The following is an 18,017-nucleotide window of genomic DNA, read 5'->3' on the forward strand; positions in this document are numbered from 1 at the left end:
GGTCCATGATGGCTTACTGTAGGGAAAATCCATCCATAATAGAAAGTACGAGGATGGATATCACGGATGGCAACTGTCACAGCATTCCTAAATGTGCCCCCGGATGCCACTGTTGGGAGACAAAGCACAGAGCTGAAGGGATCATTGGTCTAACCCAGGATGGATTTTTTTTTAATGTTCCTATTTCCTATGCTGCTTGAGGGCCCAGAAATCACGTTAGCTGTCAAAGCAAAAAGTCAGTCAAACCCATTTGCAGAAAGTACTCATGAGAAAATAATCCAATGGAAAATAATTACCATTTAGGCAATCCAGTGTAGTAGTAATGACTTTGTAATCATTTACCCACACCATAACTTTTAAATGAAAACATTAGTATTAATAGTATTATGGGCATAAAATATTATTTGGTTTAAAGTGTTGCAAACAATTCTAAGAAGTTGTATATCCATTTTAAAGACTTTTAAAAACTTGTACTTCCCAATTGCTTAGTACAGTGCTCTGTACAGCAAGAGCTCAATAAATACGATTGAATTAAAACAACACTGAAGTGATTATCTAAAGAATTTTCTTGCTTCTATATTTAAAAATATTTTTAATTTGAAAAATAAAATTTGGATATATTTTTTACATTGATATGGGTTCATATGCACTACTAAATAGGAGTTCTAAGATACACTAAGATACGACCCCAAGATGTTTTGCTAAACTCATGAAAGGTATTTTAAAGCTCTAAAAGAACAGACCTATGACAAATCTATGATATGAATGTCAGTGCATTGCTGAAAATTAAGAAATGCAATTTTTAAATGTAATTCACAATATCACTTTACCTTCCCAGCTTGTAACATTCTTAATGACAACATCTTTATATATTAAGTGTGTTCAGGCTTCCCTTGGTCTCCAAGCAGATACATTCCTGCAAAGTTGTCGAGAACCTATTTTCCTGTTGACTGCCATCCCATAATAGCAATACACTCTTACAGTAGAAAAAACATCAGCCCCAACAACACACACCTGGCTCTTCTTGTCATCCTCACTGATGACTTGCCTTTTTCTTCCCTTGAAGAAAGGAGGGAGGCAGAAGAGGGAGGGGGATAGAATAAGGATTATTCTTTGGATATCCAGGGGGTGACAAACATAACGGCCTAGGACATCAATGAACAGGGAAGCTTTTAGAAAAAGCTACCCAAGCACCAATGATCTCCTTTCCTAAGATTCAGTAAACCAAGTCCCTCATTTCACTTATAGTTGCGGTGAACCTGAGATCCCAGAGATAGGCTGAGGGGAAATAGTTTCGTGGCCTCCCCCAAGTCTGGTACAGACCCTCTGAGTCGCTTCTTGCTACTTCAGCAGATGACTACAGAATATTCACACATGGTAGAGATTTGGCTATGGGGGGCTGTTTGACAAAGAAAGGCATCCAACGCCTTTCTTCTTAGTCTTAATCCTCAAAAGAAAGCGGCCCTCCACATAAAGGGAGTCTTTGCTCCTACAGAGATTCTGCAAATCTAGACAACTGAACTGGGTTAAATCCCAATAACCCCCAAAACAACATTTAACAAACAATTTAAACTACAAATTAGTTGATGTTCCTAAGCTGGAGATTTAAAAAGTTTAATACTTTACATACACAAAGCAGTTATTGGCGCATACACCATTTCAAGATAATTAACATTGCCGGAAAAACAATATTCTGATGCAGTGAATTTAAAAAAAAAACTTCAGGGTTAAAAACGAACACTGCATGTGCCAACTGGCAGAATCTAATGATCGATGAAACTATTTGACAGCATAGTTTGGGCAAAGCACTAACTTTAATGGTTTTTACACACAACATCCCCCAAATGCCACTGAAACAAATTATTGACATCATATCGTGCTTTCACTATCCAGCAGACCCAGCTGCTATCTGCTAGTCTGTCTCAAGCCACCCTACTTCCAAAGTCATAAAACAGAATTAATGAAAATTAGGTGTAGCCTCCACTAGGATATTTTCCCCAGAAGGCAGAGTCAAGTCACTGGGACCCAATACTGTGAGCTCTCCACAGCCTCTGCTTCCTTTACCATTAAACAAGGAGATTGTACAAAGGGAGAGGAGTGACCACACCTTGATGGAAAGAGTTGTGCTCTCACACTGCAATGTTCACACCAGAAAGGGGGCAGCCACATGATATTGAGTGACAAAATGACCCTAATCAATACTGGACTACTGTCACTCCAGATTTATTTAGTACAAAATCAGCTTCTCAGTGAGACATTGTCCTGCCACTTAAACCTCCATTATGTGGTTTGGCTTGTGCCTCCTAAAGTGTACTTTTACTTTAACACAAGTTCAGTGGCCACTACTTTTATTTCTACTCAACATTACTTTAGGTGAAACAAAATGTAACTAGAAAGACTTCAAAAGGCCTTGAATCTTTAGAATTGATATACATGATGTATTCCATATTGCCCATTATAACTTATGAAGAATAACATGCAAGCCCTCAACTGGGTTTTATTATTTTCTTATTCAATTTTTACCATCTAAAATGCTCCCAAAATAACAGTAAGGTGTGCAGTTTGGAAAAAACAGAAAAACCACCTTAACATCCAGAAAAAAGAACATATAGAATCTATGGTCATATCCCGAGGGAAAGCATGTTTATTCACCTGTATTGGTAGCTCTTGGGATATCTCTAATATGCCCTCTAGACTACAAGCTCTTCCTCTAAACTGTAAACTCGTGGGGAGGGAACATATCTACCAACTATTGCACTCTCCCACCAGCTCAGTACAGTGTTCTGCTAACAGTAAGGTTAGCAGAACATAAATACCATTGATTGATAGTATGTCAGATCCTGACAAATGGGAAGACTGTCATTTCTAGGGTTTTGCCCTATCTCATTCATTCATTCAATCATATTTATTGAGCACTTATTGTGTGCAGAGCACTGTACCAAGCGCTTGGGAAGTACAAGTTGGTAACATATAGAAACGATCCCAACCCAAAAACAGACTCACAGTCTAGAAGTCTCAGCCTCTGAGCAAGCAGGAGGGAGCCAACTGGCATGGTAAAGAGTCATCTTAACACTTTGGCCATCTTGAGCCTGGCAGGAAAGCTGGTTGCAAGTGAAAAAATACTCTCGATGTCAGCTCTGGGGAGTTGCCTGGCAGGGTGGCAACTATGTACTTTTCAAAAAGATTCTGAGTCCCTGAAATTGAGGTGCACATTATAAATTGCCTTCCTCTTTCCCCAGAGCATTTCAGGTGGGCAGAGCTACCATAGGTCTTGGAACAACCTCAAGACTTGAGCCGCCTTTGGCTCGGTGTCACAGTTTGAATTGGGTCAGCCCTGGACAGCACCGGACTACCACTGGTTGGGACTGGGCAAGAGCCGGAAGTAAGAAAGCTGCAAGTGAGACCCTCTGCAAGGCTCTAAGTGACCACTTCCCCACTGACTCAATGAATGTGATCATCAAGCAGGTACTGAGTTACTGACAAGGAGGACTGGGGGTACTGACTACTTAAAGTCAATGTTACTTTGACATTACAATGGGTTCAAAAGAAGCCGGCATCAAATCATTTTGAACAAACCTATTTACCTATGTTTCTAAGAATAACATTTTAGGAAGTAAATTAAATGAATTTAAAAATGAAAATATGTCACCTCACATTGAAAGTCAAAAGGTCAAGAGAAGCAGCATGGCTTAGTGGCATGAGCACAGGCTTGGGAGTCAGAGGTTGTGGGTTCTAATCCTGGCTCCACCACTTTCATTCATTCATTCAATCGTATTTATTGAGCGCTTACTGTGTGCACAGCACTGTACTAAGCACTTGAGAAGTACAAGTTGGTAACATATAGAGACGGTCCCTACCCAACAGCAGGCTCACAGTCTAGAAGGGGGAAACAGACAACAAAACAAAACATATTAACGAAATAAAATAAATAGAATAGTAAATATGTACAAGTAAAATAGGGTAATAAATCTGTACAAACATATATACAGGTGCTGTGGGGAGGGGAAGGAGGTAGGGCGGGGGGAAGGGGAGGAGGAGAGGAAAAAGGGGGCTCAGCCTGGGAAGGCCTCCTGGAGGAGGTGACCTCTCAATAGGGTTTTGAAGGGAGGAAGAGAGCTAGCTTGGCGGATGTGCGGAGGGAGGGCATTCCAGGCCAGGGGGAGGACGTGGGCCGGGGGTCGACGGCGGGACAGGCAAGAACGAGGCACAGTGAAGAGGTTAGTGGCAGAGGAGCGGAGGGTGCGGGCTGGGCTGTAGAAGAAAAGAAGGGAGGTGAGGTAGGAGGAGGCGAGGTGATGGAGAGCCTTGAAGCTGAGAGTGAGGAGTTTTTGCCTGATGCGTAGGTTGATTGGTAGCCACTGGAGATTTTTGAGGAGGGGAGTAACATGCCCAGAGCATTTCTGCACAAAGATGATCCAGGCAGCAATGTGAAGTATAGATTGAAGTGGGGAGAGACAGGAGTGATGGGAGATCAGAGAAGCAGCTTGGCTCAGTGGAAAGAGCGTGGGCTTGGGAGTCAGAGGTCATGGGTTCGAATCCCGCCTCCCCATCTGCTGTGTGACCTTGGGCAAGTCACTTCACTTCTCTGTGCCTCAGTTCCCTCATCTGTAAAATGGGGATTAAGACTGTGAGCCCCACATGGGACAACCTCATCTCCCTGTGTTTACCCAGCGCTTAGAACAGTGCTTTGCACATAGTAAGCACTTAATACCAACATTATTATTATTATTATTATTACTATCAGAGAGGAGGCTGATGCAGTAATCCAGTCAGGATAGGATGAGAGATTGAACAAGCAGGGTAGAGTTTTGGATGGAGAGGAAAGGGCGGATCTTGGCGATGTTGCGGAAGTGAGACCAGCAGGTTTGGGTGACGGATTGGATGTGAGGGGTGAACGAGAGAGCGGAGTTGAGGATGACACCAAGGTTGCGGGCTTGTGAGACGGGAAAGATGGCAGTGCCATCAACAGTGATGGGAAACTCAGGGAGAGGGCAGGGTTTGGGAGGGAAGATAAGGAGTTCAGACTTGGACATATTGAGTTTTAGATGGCGGGCAGACATCCAGATGGAGATGTCCTGAAGGCAGGAGGAGACACGAGCCTGAAGGGAGGGAGAAAGAGCAGGGGCAGAGATGTAGATTTGGGTGTCATCAGCGTAGCGATGATAGTTGAAGCCGTGGGAGCGAATGAGTTCACTAAGGGAGTGAGTGTAGATAGAGAACAGAAGGGGAACAAGAACTGACCCTTAAGGAACCCCTACAGTAAGGGGGTGGGAGGGGGAGGAGGAGCCCACAAAAGAGACTGAGAATGAATGGCCATTGCGATGAGGGGAGAACCAGGAGAGGACAGAGTCTGTGAAGCCAAGGTTGGATAGCGTGTTGAGGGGAAGGGGGTGGTCCACAGTGTCAAGGACAGCTGAGAAGTAGAGGAGGATTAGGATAGAGTAGGAGCCGTTGGATTTGGCAAGCAGGAGGTCATTGGTGACCTTTGAGAGGGGAGTTTCGATGGAATGTAAGGGACGGAAGCCAGATTGGAGGGGGTTAAGGAGAGAGTTGGCGTTGAGGAATTCGAGGCAGCGGGTGTAGACGACTCTTTCAAGGAGTTTGGAAAGGAATGGTAGATGGGAGATAGGGCGATAACTAGAAGGGGAGGTGGGGTCAAGAGAGGGTTTATTTTAGGATGGGGGAGACGTGGGCATGTTTGAAGGCAGAGGGGAAGGAACCAGTGGAGAGTGAGCAGTTGAAGATGGAAGTTGAGGGGAGGTGGGATGGAACGAGAGATTTCATAAGATGAGAGGGAATGGGGTTAGAAGCACAGGTGGCCGGAGTAGCACTTGAGAGGAGGGAGGATATCTCATCTGAGGATACTGCTGGGAAGGATGGGAGAGTAGCGGAGAGGGTTGAGAGCCAGGGGGTTGGAGAAGCGGGAGGAGTGACTTTGGGGAGCTCAGACCTGATGGAGTTAATTTTACTAGTGAAGTAGCAGGCCAGATTGTTGGGGGTGAGGGAAAGAGGAAGGGGAGGAACAGGGGGCCTGAGAAGGGAGTTAAATGTACAGAAGAGCTGATGGGGACGATGGGCATGGGTGTCAATAAGGGAGGAGAAATAGTTTTGTCTGGCAGAGGAGAGGGCAGAGTTAAGGCAGAAAAGGATAAACTTGAAGTGAACAAGGTTGGCTTGGTGTTTAGACTTTCGCCAGCAGCGTTCAGCAGCTCGAGCATAAGAGTGAAGGAGGCGGACAGTGGCAGTGATCCAGGGCTGTGGGTTAGTGGTACAAGAGCGGCGAAGGGAAAGGGGAGCAAGGGAGTCGAGCTGAGTAGAGAGAGTAGAGTTGAGAGCAGTAATCTGATCATCACATCAGCTGTGTGACTTTGGCAAGTCACTTAACTTCTCTGTGGATCAGTTACCTCATCTGTAAAATGGGGATTAAGACTGTGAGCCCCACGTGGGACACCCTGATTACCTTGTATCTACTCCAGAGTTTAGAACAGTGCTTGGAAATAGTAAGCATTTAACAAAATACCATTATTATTATTATTATTATTATCTGGGATCCCCAAACAATATACGTTCTCATATGCATATGTGCCTCCTCCAAGAACAATCAGTGATATTTACTGGGCCCTCGTTATGTGTACAGCAGTGTACTAAGCCCTTGAAGAGAGTAAATCCAATAGCGGTGGTGGTCAAGGCTCAAGGCTCCCTGCCCTCAGAGAATTTACAGTCTAGTTGGGGAGACAGACACTAAAATTAAAGATAGGGGAAGAGCAGAGAATAAGGATATGTACTAAGTGCTATGTGGCTGGGGAGAGGGCGAGTATCAAAGTATTTGAAGAACACAAACCCAAGTGCTTGAGTGATGAACATGGGAAGATGAATAGGGTGAGGGGAATCAGATTAGTCAGGGAAGGCTTTCTGGAGGTGCCATTTTAGCATGGCTTTGAAGATGGGGAGAGTGATGGTCTGTCAGATATAAAGGGGAAGGGAGCTCCAGGGTAGAGTGAGGACATGGGCAAGGAACTGGCGGAAAGAGAGACTACATTAAGGTGGAGTGAAGAGGTTGGTATGAGAGGAGTGAAGTGTGAGGGCTGGGTTGTAGTAGATCAGCAAAGTATGGTAGGAGGGGGAGAGCTGATTGAGTGCCTTAGGGCCGATGGTAAGGAGTTCCCATTTGATGAAGAGATGGATGGATGGATGGAGGTTTTTGAGGAGTGGAAAGAAGTGTGCAGAACTTTATTTTTTGATTAATTTTTTTTTCCAGAAAAATGATCCGAGCGGAGTGAAGATGTATGGCCTGGAGAGGGGAGTGACTTGTAAGTGCTCAATAAATACAATTGATTGATTAACTGATTGACTGAAGACAGGGAGGTCAGCAAAGTGTAGTGATGAACTAGACTGAAAACTTCTTGAAGGCAAAGTTTGCATCTTTTCTTCATTTGTCTGTTTCCAAAGTACCTAGTATAGTAGGCACTGAATTGGTATTATTGTTGATGATGGCATTATTTCAGTAAGTAAGGGGGATATCTCATATGTCAGAGCATAACCCTAGTAGGTGCCACAACTACCCTAGAGGAGTGGGAAGAAGGCTCACGTGCAACAGGTCAGTTCACATGGAACAGGTGCCCATCCTTTTTTTTTCTGTGAAACTCTGATTCTCATCATTTCATAGCATCCTTATGTTCCATGACCTCATGCTTCTATCTTCCTTGTGTATGAATGGGTAGATGGCCCTGTCTTGCCTTGATGGTGGTGGTGGTGGGAAGGAGCATGAGGCTGTTTGAGCTTGAGAAAGATAATAATAATAATTAAAAATTACACATTTGTTAAACACTTTCTATGTGCCAGGCACTGTGCTAAGCACTGGGTTACATACAAGATAAATGGGTTGGACACAGTCACTGTCTCACATAGGGCTCACAGTCTTAATCTTCACTTTACAGATGAGGGAACTGATGCACAGAGAAGTGAAGTGACTTGCCCAAGGTCACACTGCAGACAAGTGGCGGAGCCAGGTTTAGAACCCAGGCCCTTCTGAATCCCAGGCCCATGCTGGGAGTCAGATAATATAGTGTGATCAGCATGGAAGGCAGAGTGGGTGTGATAACAACAAAAGTGCTCCTACAAACTGAAGGTGAGAAAACTTCCTGCTGAGTCTGTCAGAGAGTGACTGCAGCACACCAGGGCCCTGCTTCTCTACATCTGCTGTGAGCAACCCATCCTCGAACTGCTAATGGGAACTTAGGCTTCCCCTAAGACTTGTAGGCTGTAAGATTGTTCTCTAGGCTGTAAACTCATCGTGGGTAGGGAATGTGTCTGTCCATTGTTATATTGTATTCTCTACATCTGCTGTGAGCAACCCATCCTCGAACTGCTAATGGGAATTTAGGCTTCCCCTAAGACTTGTAGGCTGTAAGACTGTTCTCTAGGCTGTAAACTCATCGTGGGTAGGGAATCTGTCTGTCCACTGTTATATTGTATTCTCCCAAGCACTTAGTACACAGATTTGCACACAGTGTTTAATAAATACGACAATTAATTGAATGAATAAGACTTTTTGTCCAGGTTCTGTTGATTACTCTGAAGCCAGACCAGGAGGCAGATCCCTATCACGCCTGCCCTCACTCTCCCTCGCCCATACCACTTTCTATTTTTACTCCCACACATGACATGGGGCAATTGTGCCCAGTGTTTCCTTATAGTATTGGAGACTTTTCCAACTCAGAAAGAAGACTCACCACCTGAAGTCCTCTACTGAGACTGTTTTAGAACACTAGAGTAGACTGGCAATTTTTAGGACATCTTTTCTAATTGATTCCCCATTCAAAGTGAGGAGTACAGTGCTTAATAATGAGGGTATTTATTAATGATGGTATTTGTTAAGCGCTTACTACGTGCCAAGCTGTGTTCTAAGTGCTGAGATAGATACAGGGCAATCAGGTTTGATGCAGTCCCTGACCCACGTGGGGGGCTCAGTCTTAAACCCCATTTTACAGATGAGATAACAGACACAGAAAAGTAAAGTGACTTACCCAAGGTCACACAGCAGGTAGAAGGTAGAGTTGGGATTAGAACCTAGGTCCTTCTGATTCCCAGGCCCGTGCTCTAGCCACAGTGTAAGCTCTTGTGAGGTTAGGGAACATATCTACCAACTGTACTGTACTGTATTCTCCCAAGCACTTAGTACAGTACTCTGCATACAGCAAATGCTCAATAAATAAATAAATCATAAACTCTCGGCTTTAAAGCTCTCCATCACCTCGCTCCCTCCCACCTCACCTCCCTTCTCTCTTTCTAAGCCCAGCCCGCACACTCCACTCCTTTGCCGCTAACCTCCTCACTGTGCCTCGTTCTCGCCTGTCCCGCCATCGACCCCTGGCCCACGTCTTACCTCTGGCCTGGAATGTCCTCCCTCCACACATCTGCCAAACTAGCTCTTTTCCTCCCTTCAAAGCCCTACTGAGAGCTCACCTCCTCCAAGAGGCCTTCCCAGACTGAGCCCCCCCCAACTTTTCATCTTCTTCCCCATGCCCCCCTCTGCCCTTCCCTTCCCCTCCCCACAGCACTTGTATATATTTGTACAGACTTATTACTCTATTTTATTAACGATGTGTACATAGCTATAGTTCTATTTATTCTGTTGGTATTGACACCTGTCTACTTGTTTTGGGGTTTTTTTTTTGTCTGTCTCCCCCTTCTAGACTGTGAGCCTGTTGTTGGGTAGGGACCATCTCTAAATGTTGCCGATTTGTACTTCCCAAGCACTTAGTACAGTGCTCTGCACACAGTAAGTGCTCAATAAATATGATTGAATGAATGAAAGAATAAATATCATTGACTGATTGACTGCTTAGATGTCAAATGCTACTGAACAGTTCTGTGTCTCTTCAGAGACTAATTGACAATAATATGAGACACCAAAATGCATAAGATCCCTTATTTCCCTATACTTTTCCGGTGGTTTTGATGGACTGCACTGAGCCAGCCATAGCTCATGCTTGACCCACTGAAGACACCTAAGACCAGGGGTGAGAAGTGGATACAAGATGGCTGGCTGGAATAGGAGTTTGTAGCCAAGGAACAATTATCTATAGGTGTGCTCTTTTCTGTACTTCACCACGGTCGGAGACACTCAAATCTACGGAACAGACTTTTCAGTCAATACTCACAGCCAGCTAAGTAAGAATCAGTACGAGTTCAGTGAACAAAAGGCTATTTGAAGAGAGAGGAATTAGTTGAGAAGAACAAACGGGGGCCTTTATGGTAGTGGTTACAAAAATTAGATCCTCTACCCCTTTACCTGATAATTTCACTTGACCAAATACCCATTCTGAGGGCTCCAGTAGTAGAAAATAATAATAATAATTATAATGGCATTTATTAAGCACTTACTATGTGCAAAGCACTGTTCCAAGCGCTGGGGAGGTTAAAAGGTGATCAGGTTGTCCCATGTAGTCTTAATCCCCATTTTACAGATGAGGTAACTGAGGCCCAGAGAAGTTAAGTGACTTGCCCAAAGTCACCCAGCTGACAAGTGGTGGAGCCAGGCTTTGAAGCCATGACCTCTGATTCCAAAGCCTGGGTTTTTTCCACTGAGCCATGCTGCTTCAAAAGCAACAGAATCTCCCCAGTTTTCCTTTCTTTGTTTTGCAGACCTCATGACTGATTGAGATCCTTCAGCCAGGCCAAATCCCACAGTGAATCCACTCACAAGTAGAATAAGAACATTTTTGCCCTACAGTCTTGTCCCACCCTCCATATTTCCAGAAAGGCAAACTCATTTTTCAAACTCATTAGCCAGGAATTTAGCCACTTGTAGATGCTAAAGCGCTGAGGTGTGAACAAGAGGTGTGAAAAGAGATACCAACGAAATATGGTAAATTCGGAATTATTCTTTTTCAGCTCTTATCCTCTAGGAATTGGAATTAGTGGGGGCCACAAGCAGAGACCTCAATGTCAAGTGAATTTAGCAAGCTCAAAAAACATTTAGAAGAATTTGGTATATACACCCTAGCTAGTGAGTTTTTTGCACCATGGCAGAGTCATTTTAATGTACATACAGCATAGCCATCTAAGCATTTTGTTTAAGAGTCAACAGAGGCAAAAAAAATTACAAGAGCAGGGTAAGTTCACATTAGTTTCCTTGCCCACTCGAGCATATTTTAATGGATAGATAATTGACCTAAAATCTGAAGGGTATTTCCAACTCTGCCAATGATTTATGTGACCTTCAATAAGGCATAAACACCCTCTGTCCTCAGTAATACTTCCCATCTATTTACTTTCCATGGACATTGGGAAGCCAAGTGAAAATGAGTTCTCCCTGGAATTAGAGTAATATGCGAAATAAAAGTATAATGGTTATGAAGAAGAATACCACAACTACAACCACCATCTAACTTGGTTTCAGTTGTTGTAGTGGTTTTTAGAAGCCAAAGAACCCCAGCCTTTGTGTTCTTCATTTCAACACAGAACAAAAAATAAATAAATAAATAAAATTCACCTTACTCAAATTTTCCAGTCTAATCTCACAAGTGTATGAGGTGAAGATGTTAATTTAAGGAGGAACTGACCCTACAGCTGTCTCTAATGCATCCTTCTTCCAATCAATGGGACAGTTTTCATCAGTCAAGGTATGATGCTATGACATGTGCGACTAGGCTTACCTGCTGGGTTTGGTATCTCTGCTGAGGCTGTGATGGCAAGTACTGAGCCTGGGGTGGCAAGTGCTGAGCCTGTGGCTGTTGGTTGTAATATGGTTGCTGACCCTGTTGGCAGTAGCCACTTACTCCTTGCTGACCATACTGGGGCGGCATCTGTGAGAGGAATCAAGTAAAGCAGACATACTGGTCAAACACGAGGGATTCTGAACAAAAAAACAAACAAAAAAAAAAAACCCCAGCCAAACAATGATACTTATTGGGTGCTTACTATGTGCAAGAGGACTGTTCTAAGCACCTGGAAACGTACAATACAACAGAATTAGAAGACACATTCCCTGCCCATAATGGGCTTACAGTCTAGAGTACAGAACCAGACCACAGTGTCAACAGAAGAGAGTTCTTTGCTTATCACTTTTCTCTAAAACCTCAATCCCCTCCATTAGGAATATGTTGTCAGACTCCACAGACACATATTCATACAGACCAACAATCCTGAGGTTTCTTGACAATAGTAATATGGCAGGGATAAATAAAGCATTAATTACACCATAAGATTCAACGATATGGCATGGAAAAATTAACAGTTGGTTCTCCAAGAACATGCTTTCACTTCACATTTTAGATTGAATGTGATGGTTGAATTAAGGAACATTCTTCTGACTATGCCTATTTGCCCAATACATTGTGATGCATTTGCAAAAGATGCAAGCCTACAAAACTGAGCACAGGACATTAAGCCACTACTTTTTCATAATGTGGGATTTTAGGAAAAAAATTGACTCTATTGATAAATTCTTAACAAAAGACACAACTTCATTCAGCTGACGGTAAAAAAAATATTTTTTACCAAAGGCTCTCTACTCCCTTCTGAGCAAGAAGCTAATCTATACAGAAACATCACTGGTGAAAGATCAAAGTAGACCAGTGGAATAAAACCATTCTAACACAAGATGGAAAGAAAAATGCCATTCGACAAAGCTGACTAACCTGATTTTTATTTCAGGGAACGTAGTTTTGTAAAACCTCAAACAATAACAGGTAGGTTTAGGGCTGCACTCGTGGTTCACAGGTGACATATATAGGTTACACTACAGGTTTAATACACTGATTATATTTTCTAAAGTAACAATCTGCCCCCTTCCCCAGTTCCCCCACAGGAAGTACTTCTGAAAAATAATTCATCAGGCATAAAAGTTCATGGCAGGAACCAACTCATTTACAACAAAATACTTAAAAAATCTGGGGGATATGCATGTAGAAGTACCCACTATGAGATCAATACTTCATTAGTCAACAATCAGGTCGAGCATGTGCTTTGCATTAAGAAACAGGTTCCACAATGATTAACACAATGATTCAAGACAACTGGCTCAGTGAAAAGGAGGAAATATGGAAAAGCAAAGTTTACATCTTCTCTGACCCTACCTAGAGAAATGTATTTATAAGCGGTGGCTGCCAAGCCAGTCAAAATAATTTGGTCCCAGTGGTTCACAGAAATCTTTATTGCATTAGCAGAACAGACAAATTCATACTGCAAACCATCTCAACAGCACTGTTGAATTCTCTGCTTTTATTTACTTTACAGCTTGATATCTCATAATGAATGTATGTCCTTAGTATGAGCCATGCCAAAGCATTTCCATAAAATAAAACTTCGCATGCGAGAGAACTGAACACCAATGTAACACATATCCTTCCCGTTCAACACCCATATGTTTTGATTTGATATCTAATACTATATTTCACAACCACCTTTACAGTTTGATTTGAAGCAGTTAGAATAACACTTTTACCGGTGTTAAAAAGACTGTAAAGCTCAGACAACACAACTAGCAATTCCCCTGGGAATTAAGCTTTAATATGTTGACTTTTTGGTGTATACAAACTTATGCACAATATGGAAGTACTACTTTGGAAGAAACTTCTAAAGTACTACTTTAGAACGTAGAAATGATGTACCTGTTGGAATTTTCCATTAAGAAGTTCAATTTGAAAGAGGGGGACACGGTCATTAATATATATGAATAAATTTCTGGTATGAATATAAGACATATCTCTTTAGAGCTCATGCAGCGTGGTCTCTTTAAGGGGTTTGAGAACTTGAGTTAAGCAAGAGGACACTGAACTAATCATAAGCCTTGGGCACAGGCTCCAGGAATGGCAAGCTTCACCTTCAGTCATGGCCCTGCCCAGTGTCACATCTTTCCCCTACTGCCAACCTGACTTGATCTGGCTAATGGATCTGAAACGATGTACTTTCATTCATTCAAATCATATTTATTGAGTGCTTACTTTGTGCAAAGCATTGGACGACGCACTTGGGGTAGTATAATATAATAATAAAGACACATTCCCTGCCTACAGAGAACTCACAGTCTAGAGGGATGAGCTCATATGTACCAAAACTGGGGGGAAATCACAGGTGACCATAGAATGGGGTGTGCCCTGTATCCAGATTCAATTCTGCCATTTTTGAGTGACCTGCCTGGGGACAAATAATCAGAGGGGCAATGGAAACACAAACTTGAAAAGCACAAATCTCTAACCACCAGTACTTACAAAAATGATAGCTCTTTCAGATCACCAGCATTTACGGGCTTTGCTGTGGATAGTATGCATATGCTGTCGCAATGTACCAGATGGTCCACTTGTAGGTTGTATGAGTTAATGCTCCACCCTAATCTTTAATTTTCTTCCAGGAAGTGACTTCAAGCCCTGGGAGAACTGGGCTCATTAAACGTATAAAATAATAGCACTCTTAAGCCATACCCAGAACTATAAATTCAAGCTACAAGTATTACTGAACAGTACAATTTTTCATGACAGTCTGAATAAATTATTCCAGGATATCAATTCTCTCGGTCATCTTTTGTTTTCTAAAATCAGTTGTTCAACTGCAATGTAGAAAGGTAATTGAATATCATGGGGATACTGTAGAGAAACATGGTACATTGAGAAAGAGAATATATATTACTTCTTTAAAAATCCATAAGTACCTGTTTATTTTCCATCTTATCCAATAATGGCAATCATAACCCCAGCACAGTACTGTGCCTTAAGCCATTAACCCCAACTAACCATTAATTCTCAGGAAATGACCTATGCTTAAAGGGATATTATTTAAAGTAGAATCTACCTTTGGGAATGCAGCACTGACGTTAGCTGGTTACCAGAAACTCGTAAAGCACGAGTCAAGCAGTTCTCACCAACATCTCTCCTGTTTGTCTCCCCTTCTAGACTTATTGTGAGAAGGGAATGTGTCTGTTTATTTTTATATTGTACTCTCCCAAACACTTAGCACAGTGCTCTGTATATAGTAAGCACTCCATAAATACGATTGAAAGAATGAATGGAAGAAATGACAGGAAGCTGAAGTGAGCACCCAGGGCAGATCACAGGTTTGGATTCCCTCAAGCTGGGAGTCTCCACTTCATCTGCCCCTCCTTTTCTGAATGCTTTCCTTGCTAAGGTGGCCAAAGCCACCTCCAAGCATGTCCCAGTGGATAGAGCATAGCGCTTGGGGCATCGGGGGACCTGGATTCTAATCCTGGCTCCACCAGTTATCTGTTGTGTGACCTTGGGCAAGTTATTTAACTTCTCCGGGCCGCAGTTACCTCATCTGTAAAATGGGGATTGATTGTGAGCCCCATGTGGGACAACCTAATTAGCTTTTATCTACCCCAGTGCTTAGTATAGTGCCTGGCACAGAGGAAGCACTTAACAGATACCATTAAAAAAAACAAACCTCCACCTCAACTGTCCCCAACACTCACAGCATTGCCACACACAATAACCGACGGGGCTGACTAACTACTAAAATGCATAACGGGATCTTCCTTGAAAGGTTAAGGATTGGGCTCATGTTTTCATAAATATCATGGATAATTTAAAGCCTCAGTCTATTACTGTTTCCACAACCTAGAAATAGGTTTAAGGGGCATTTGCAATATCAATTATTAACTAGCACTTAGTACAGTGCTCTGCACACACTAAACGCTCAATAAATATGACTGACTGAATGAATATTGTTACTTTTGTTATTATTGTTTTTGTTAAGTGCTTACTATATGTCAAGCACTGCTCTAAGGGCTGGGTTAGATACAACTTAATCAAGTCAGACACAATCCAGGTTCCACGAGGTGCTCCCATCTGGCTCACTGGCCAGCTGCCAGGGGAATTTATTACTTGTGCTATTGGTTGCAATAAAGCACAGAAGAACTGAAATGTATAAAGCTTCTAGGGTGTAGACAGCATATTTCCATATTATTTGTCATCCAATATTTCTGCTACTCACTACTCATCCAAGTACATTAAAATCTGCCCTGCCTCAATCCACACAGCATTGGATCTGAGGTCTGGTTGGGTTCTACTTAAGGCACTCAGCCTCTACTGCTGCACTGGGAGGAAAAAGAAACCTTAGGTATGATATCCTGGAAAATAACAAAATCTGTCCTCTCCAAAAGGGCAGGACAAATGGAAAATTCAAGGGCAAATTCTATTATGTTTCTGCTAGAACACAACCAATTTAGACACTAATGTGAACCGCTGAACATTCCTTTGCCAGGGAAAGACTGTATGTAGCCACAATAACATATGCAATTTTCTACTAAAGAATCCCACTACGCAGTAATTTCTAACCCATGTCTGTTCAAGAATGGAGACAGGACATCGTATTATTCCCACAGATCTGCAACCAATTCATTTCTAATCTACCCTTTAGATTCAATCTGTGGACTGTCAGTATTCATCACTGAGTACCCCTTGGTAATTAATACAAGAATCCCACAATTTTACCTCCCGGATCCCAAAGTGAGAACTGTTTTGCAGGTGAGTCTGTGGCCACAACTCCATTTCTGCGCCTTACTGCTGAGTCAGCAAAGAAAAACCGCACCCGGGGCAATGCAGAACTCTTTGCAGCTTCTCTAAGAACTACCATGCCCATAAAGGAAAAAGTGTTCATTGAGCAACTAGAACTGGAAAACTCTGTAAATTTTTGTATGTTCATTACATGTTTGAATTAGGTTCCACAGCACAGAAGGCCAATATTCCAAAAGAAAAGACATTACTTCCTTGTGCCATCGTATTGGTACTTTAGTGGTTTCTGTGACAAATTTGGTAATTTCTCCAGTTCAAATTCCAATGGTGTCTAAAATCACAGCAAGGTCCAACCCATATTTTTTGTGCTGCAGAAAACTAAAAATTTCCCAAAGAAAAGACTTCAGAAGCACAGATAATACTTAGCTGAGCCAACTGGATAAAACAATTTGATTATGTCAACATGACCAAGCCAACTTGATGGTGGGCCTCAAGATACTTATCTTGCTACTTTCTACAATATTATTCAATATCAAAAGGTTTAGGATACTTTCTATTTTATTTTCTAATCAAAGGTCCCACAGAATCACATATAAAGGGAAAAATATTATATTTTTAAAAAGCTTTTAAATTTCCTACCATATCTGTTTTATAAATTGGGAAAAATCAATCAGTACATGGAATCTACTGAGTGCCTAAATCAATGGTATTTATGGAATGCTTACTTTGTGCAGAGCACTGTATTACATGCTTGCAAGAATACAGTACAAGAGAGTTGGTAGACATATTTCCTGCCCACGATGAAAAGCTAAGGACAGGGGCAGGGAAAATTCACCCCTCACTCTTATTTTACAAGTTCTGAGATTTCTTTATTCTTTTATTACAAAAATTTAATTCACAAAATCCCCCTGAAGTTAGAGACTACAAAAAATTTCCTTACTCCCTGTAAATTACAACTGCTTTACAAGCATAAGCAGAAACATTTGTGCATAAGTTTGACTCAGGAAAAAACTCCAATGCTCAAAAATAAGCCATATACAAAAATGTTCCAGATAAAAATAATAAACCTCTTTAACATGTTGAACAGTTCTCAACAGGTAGTGATGTGAAACCAAGTCAGTTTCACATCAGTCTGTTTCACAGACCTTTTCCTCAAAGCACTTGACAAATTATTAAAATGATCAAAAAAAAAAAAGACGTATGCTTAGCTAGAAAATGTTCAAATTTCCTCTTCAAGTTTGGGTAAAATGTAACATCTTTTCACTCACTATTAACAACCAAAAAGACTTCTATACTGGGTACACCAAAGCTCCAATAGCTACTAGGCAGTTTTATGGCCCTGCGGTATTTCAGAGGTGGACCAGGATACGTTTTTAAATTGAACACAACATACTTGACACCCCATCACCAATGATAGGTTTAGGCAGATGCAGTTAATCCCATAGTGAGCAGAACTCATTCCACAGTCACATCTGGTATCTACTCTCCTGAATCACCCTTAAAACTGGTCTATTATCTGCATATCTTTTGGTAGTCCATTTAGGA

At 42.1% G+C, this 18,017-nt stretch overlaps 1 protein-coding gene across 5 annotated transcripts in view; it reads right to left on the reverse strand.

The window, feature by feature from the left end:
• ARID1B (AT-rich interaction domain 1B) overlaps nt 1-18,017 on the reverse strand; it is a 541,437-nt gene that overhangs the window by 386,151 nt on the left and 137,269 nt on the right. For all 5 annotated transcript variants that reach the window (XM_038762779.1, XM_038762785.1, XM_038762806.1 and 2 more), the window contains exon 3: nt 11,661-11,810. In XM_038762779.1, coding sequence (XP_038618707.1) covers nt 11,661-11,810 — 150 coding nt within the window. The remainder of the gene's footprint in view (nt 1-11,660; nt 11,811-18,017) is intronic.

The sequence above is a fragment of the Tachyglossus aculeatus genome, chromosome 2 (assembly GCF_015852505.1).
Source record: "Tachyglossus aculeatus isolate mTacAcu1 chromosome 2, mTacAcu1.pri, whole genome shotgun sequence".
Taxonomy (NCBI): Eukaryota; Metazoa; Chordata; class Mammalia; order Monotremata; family Tachyglossidae; genus Tachyglossus; species Tachyglossus aculeatus.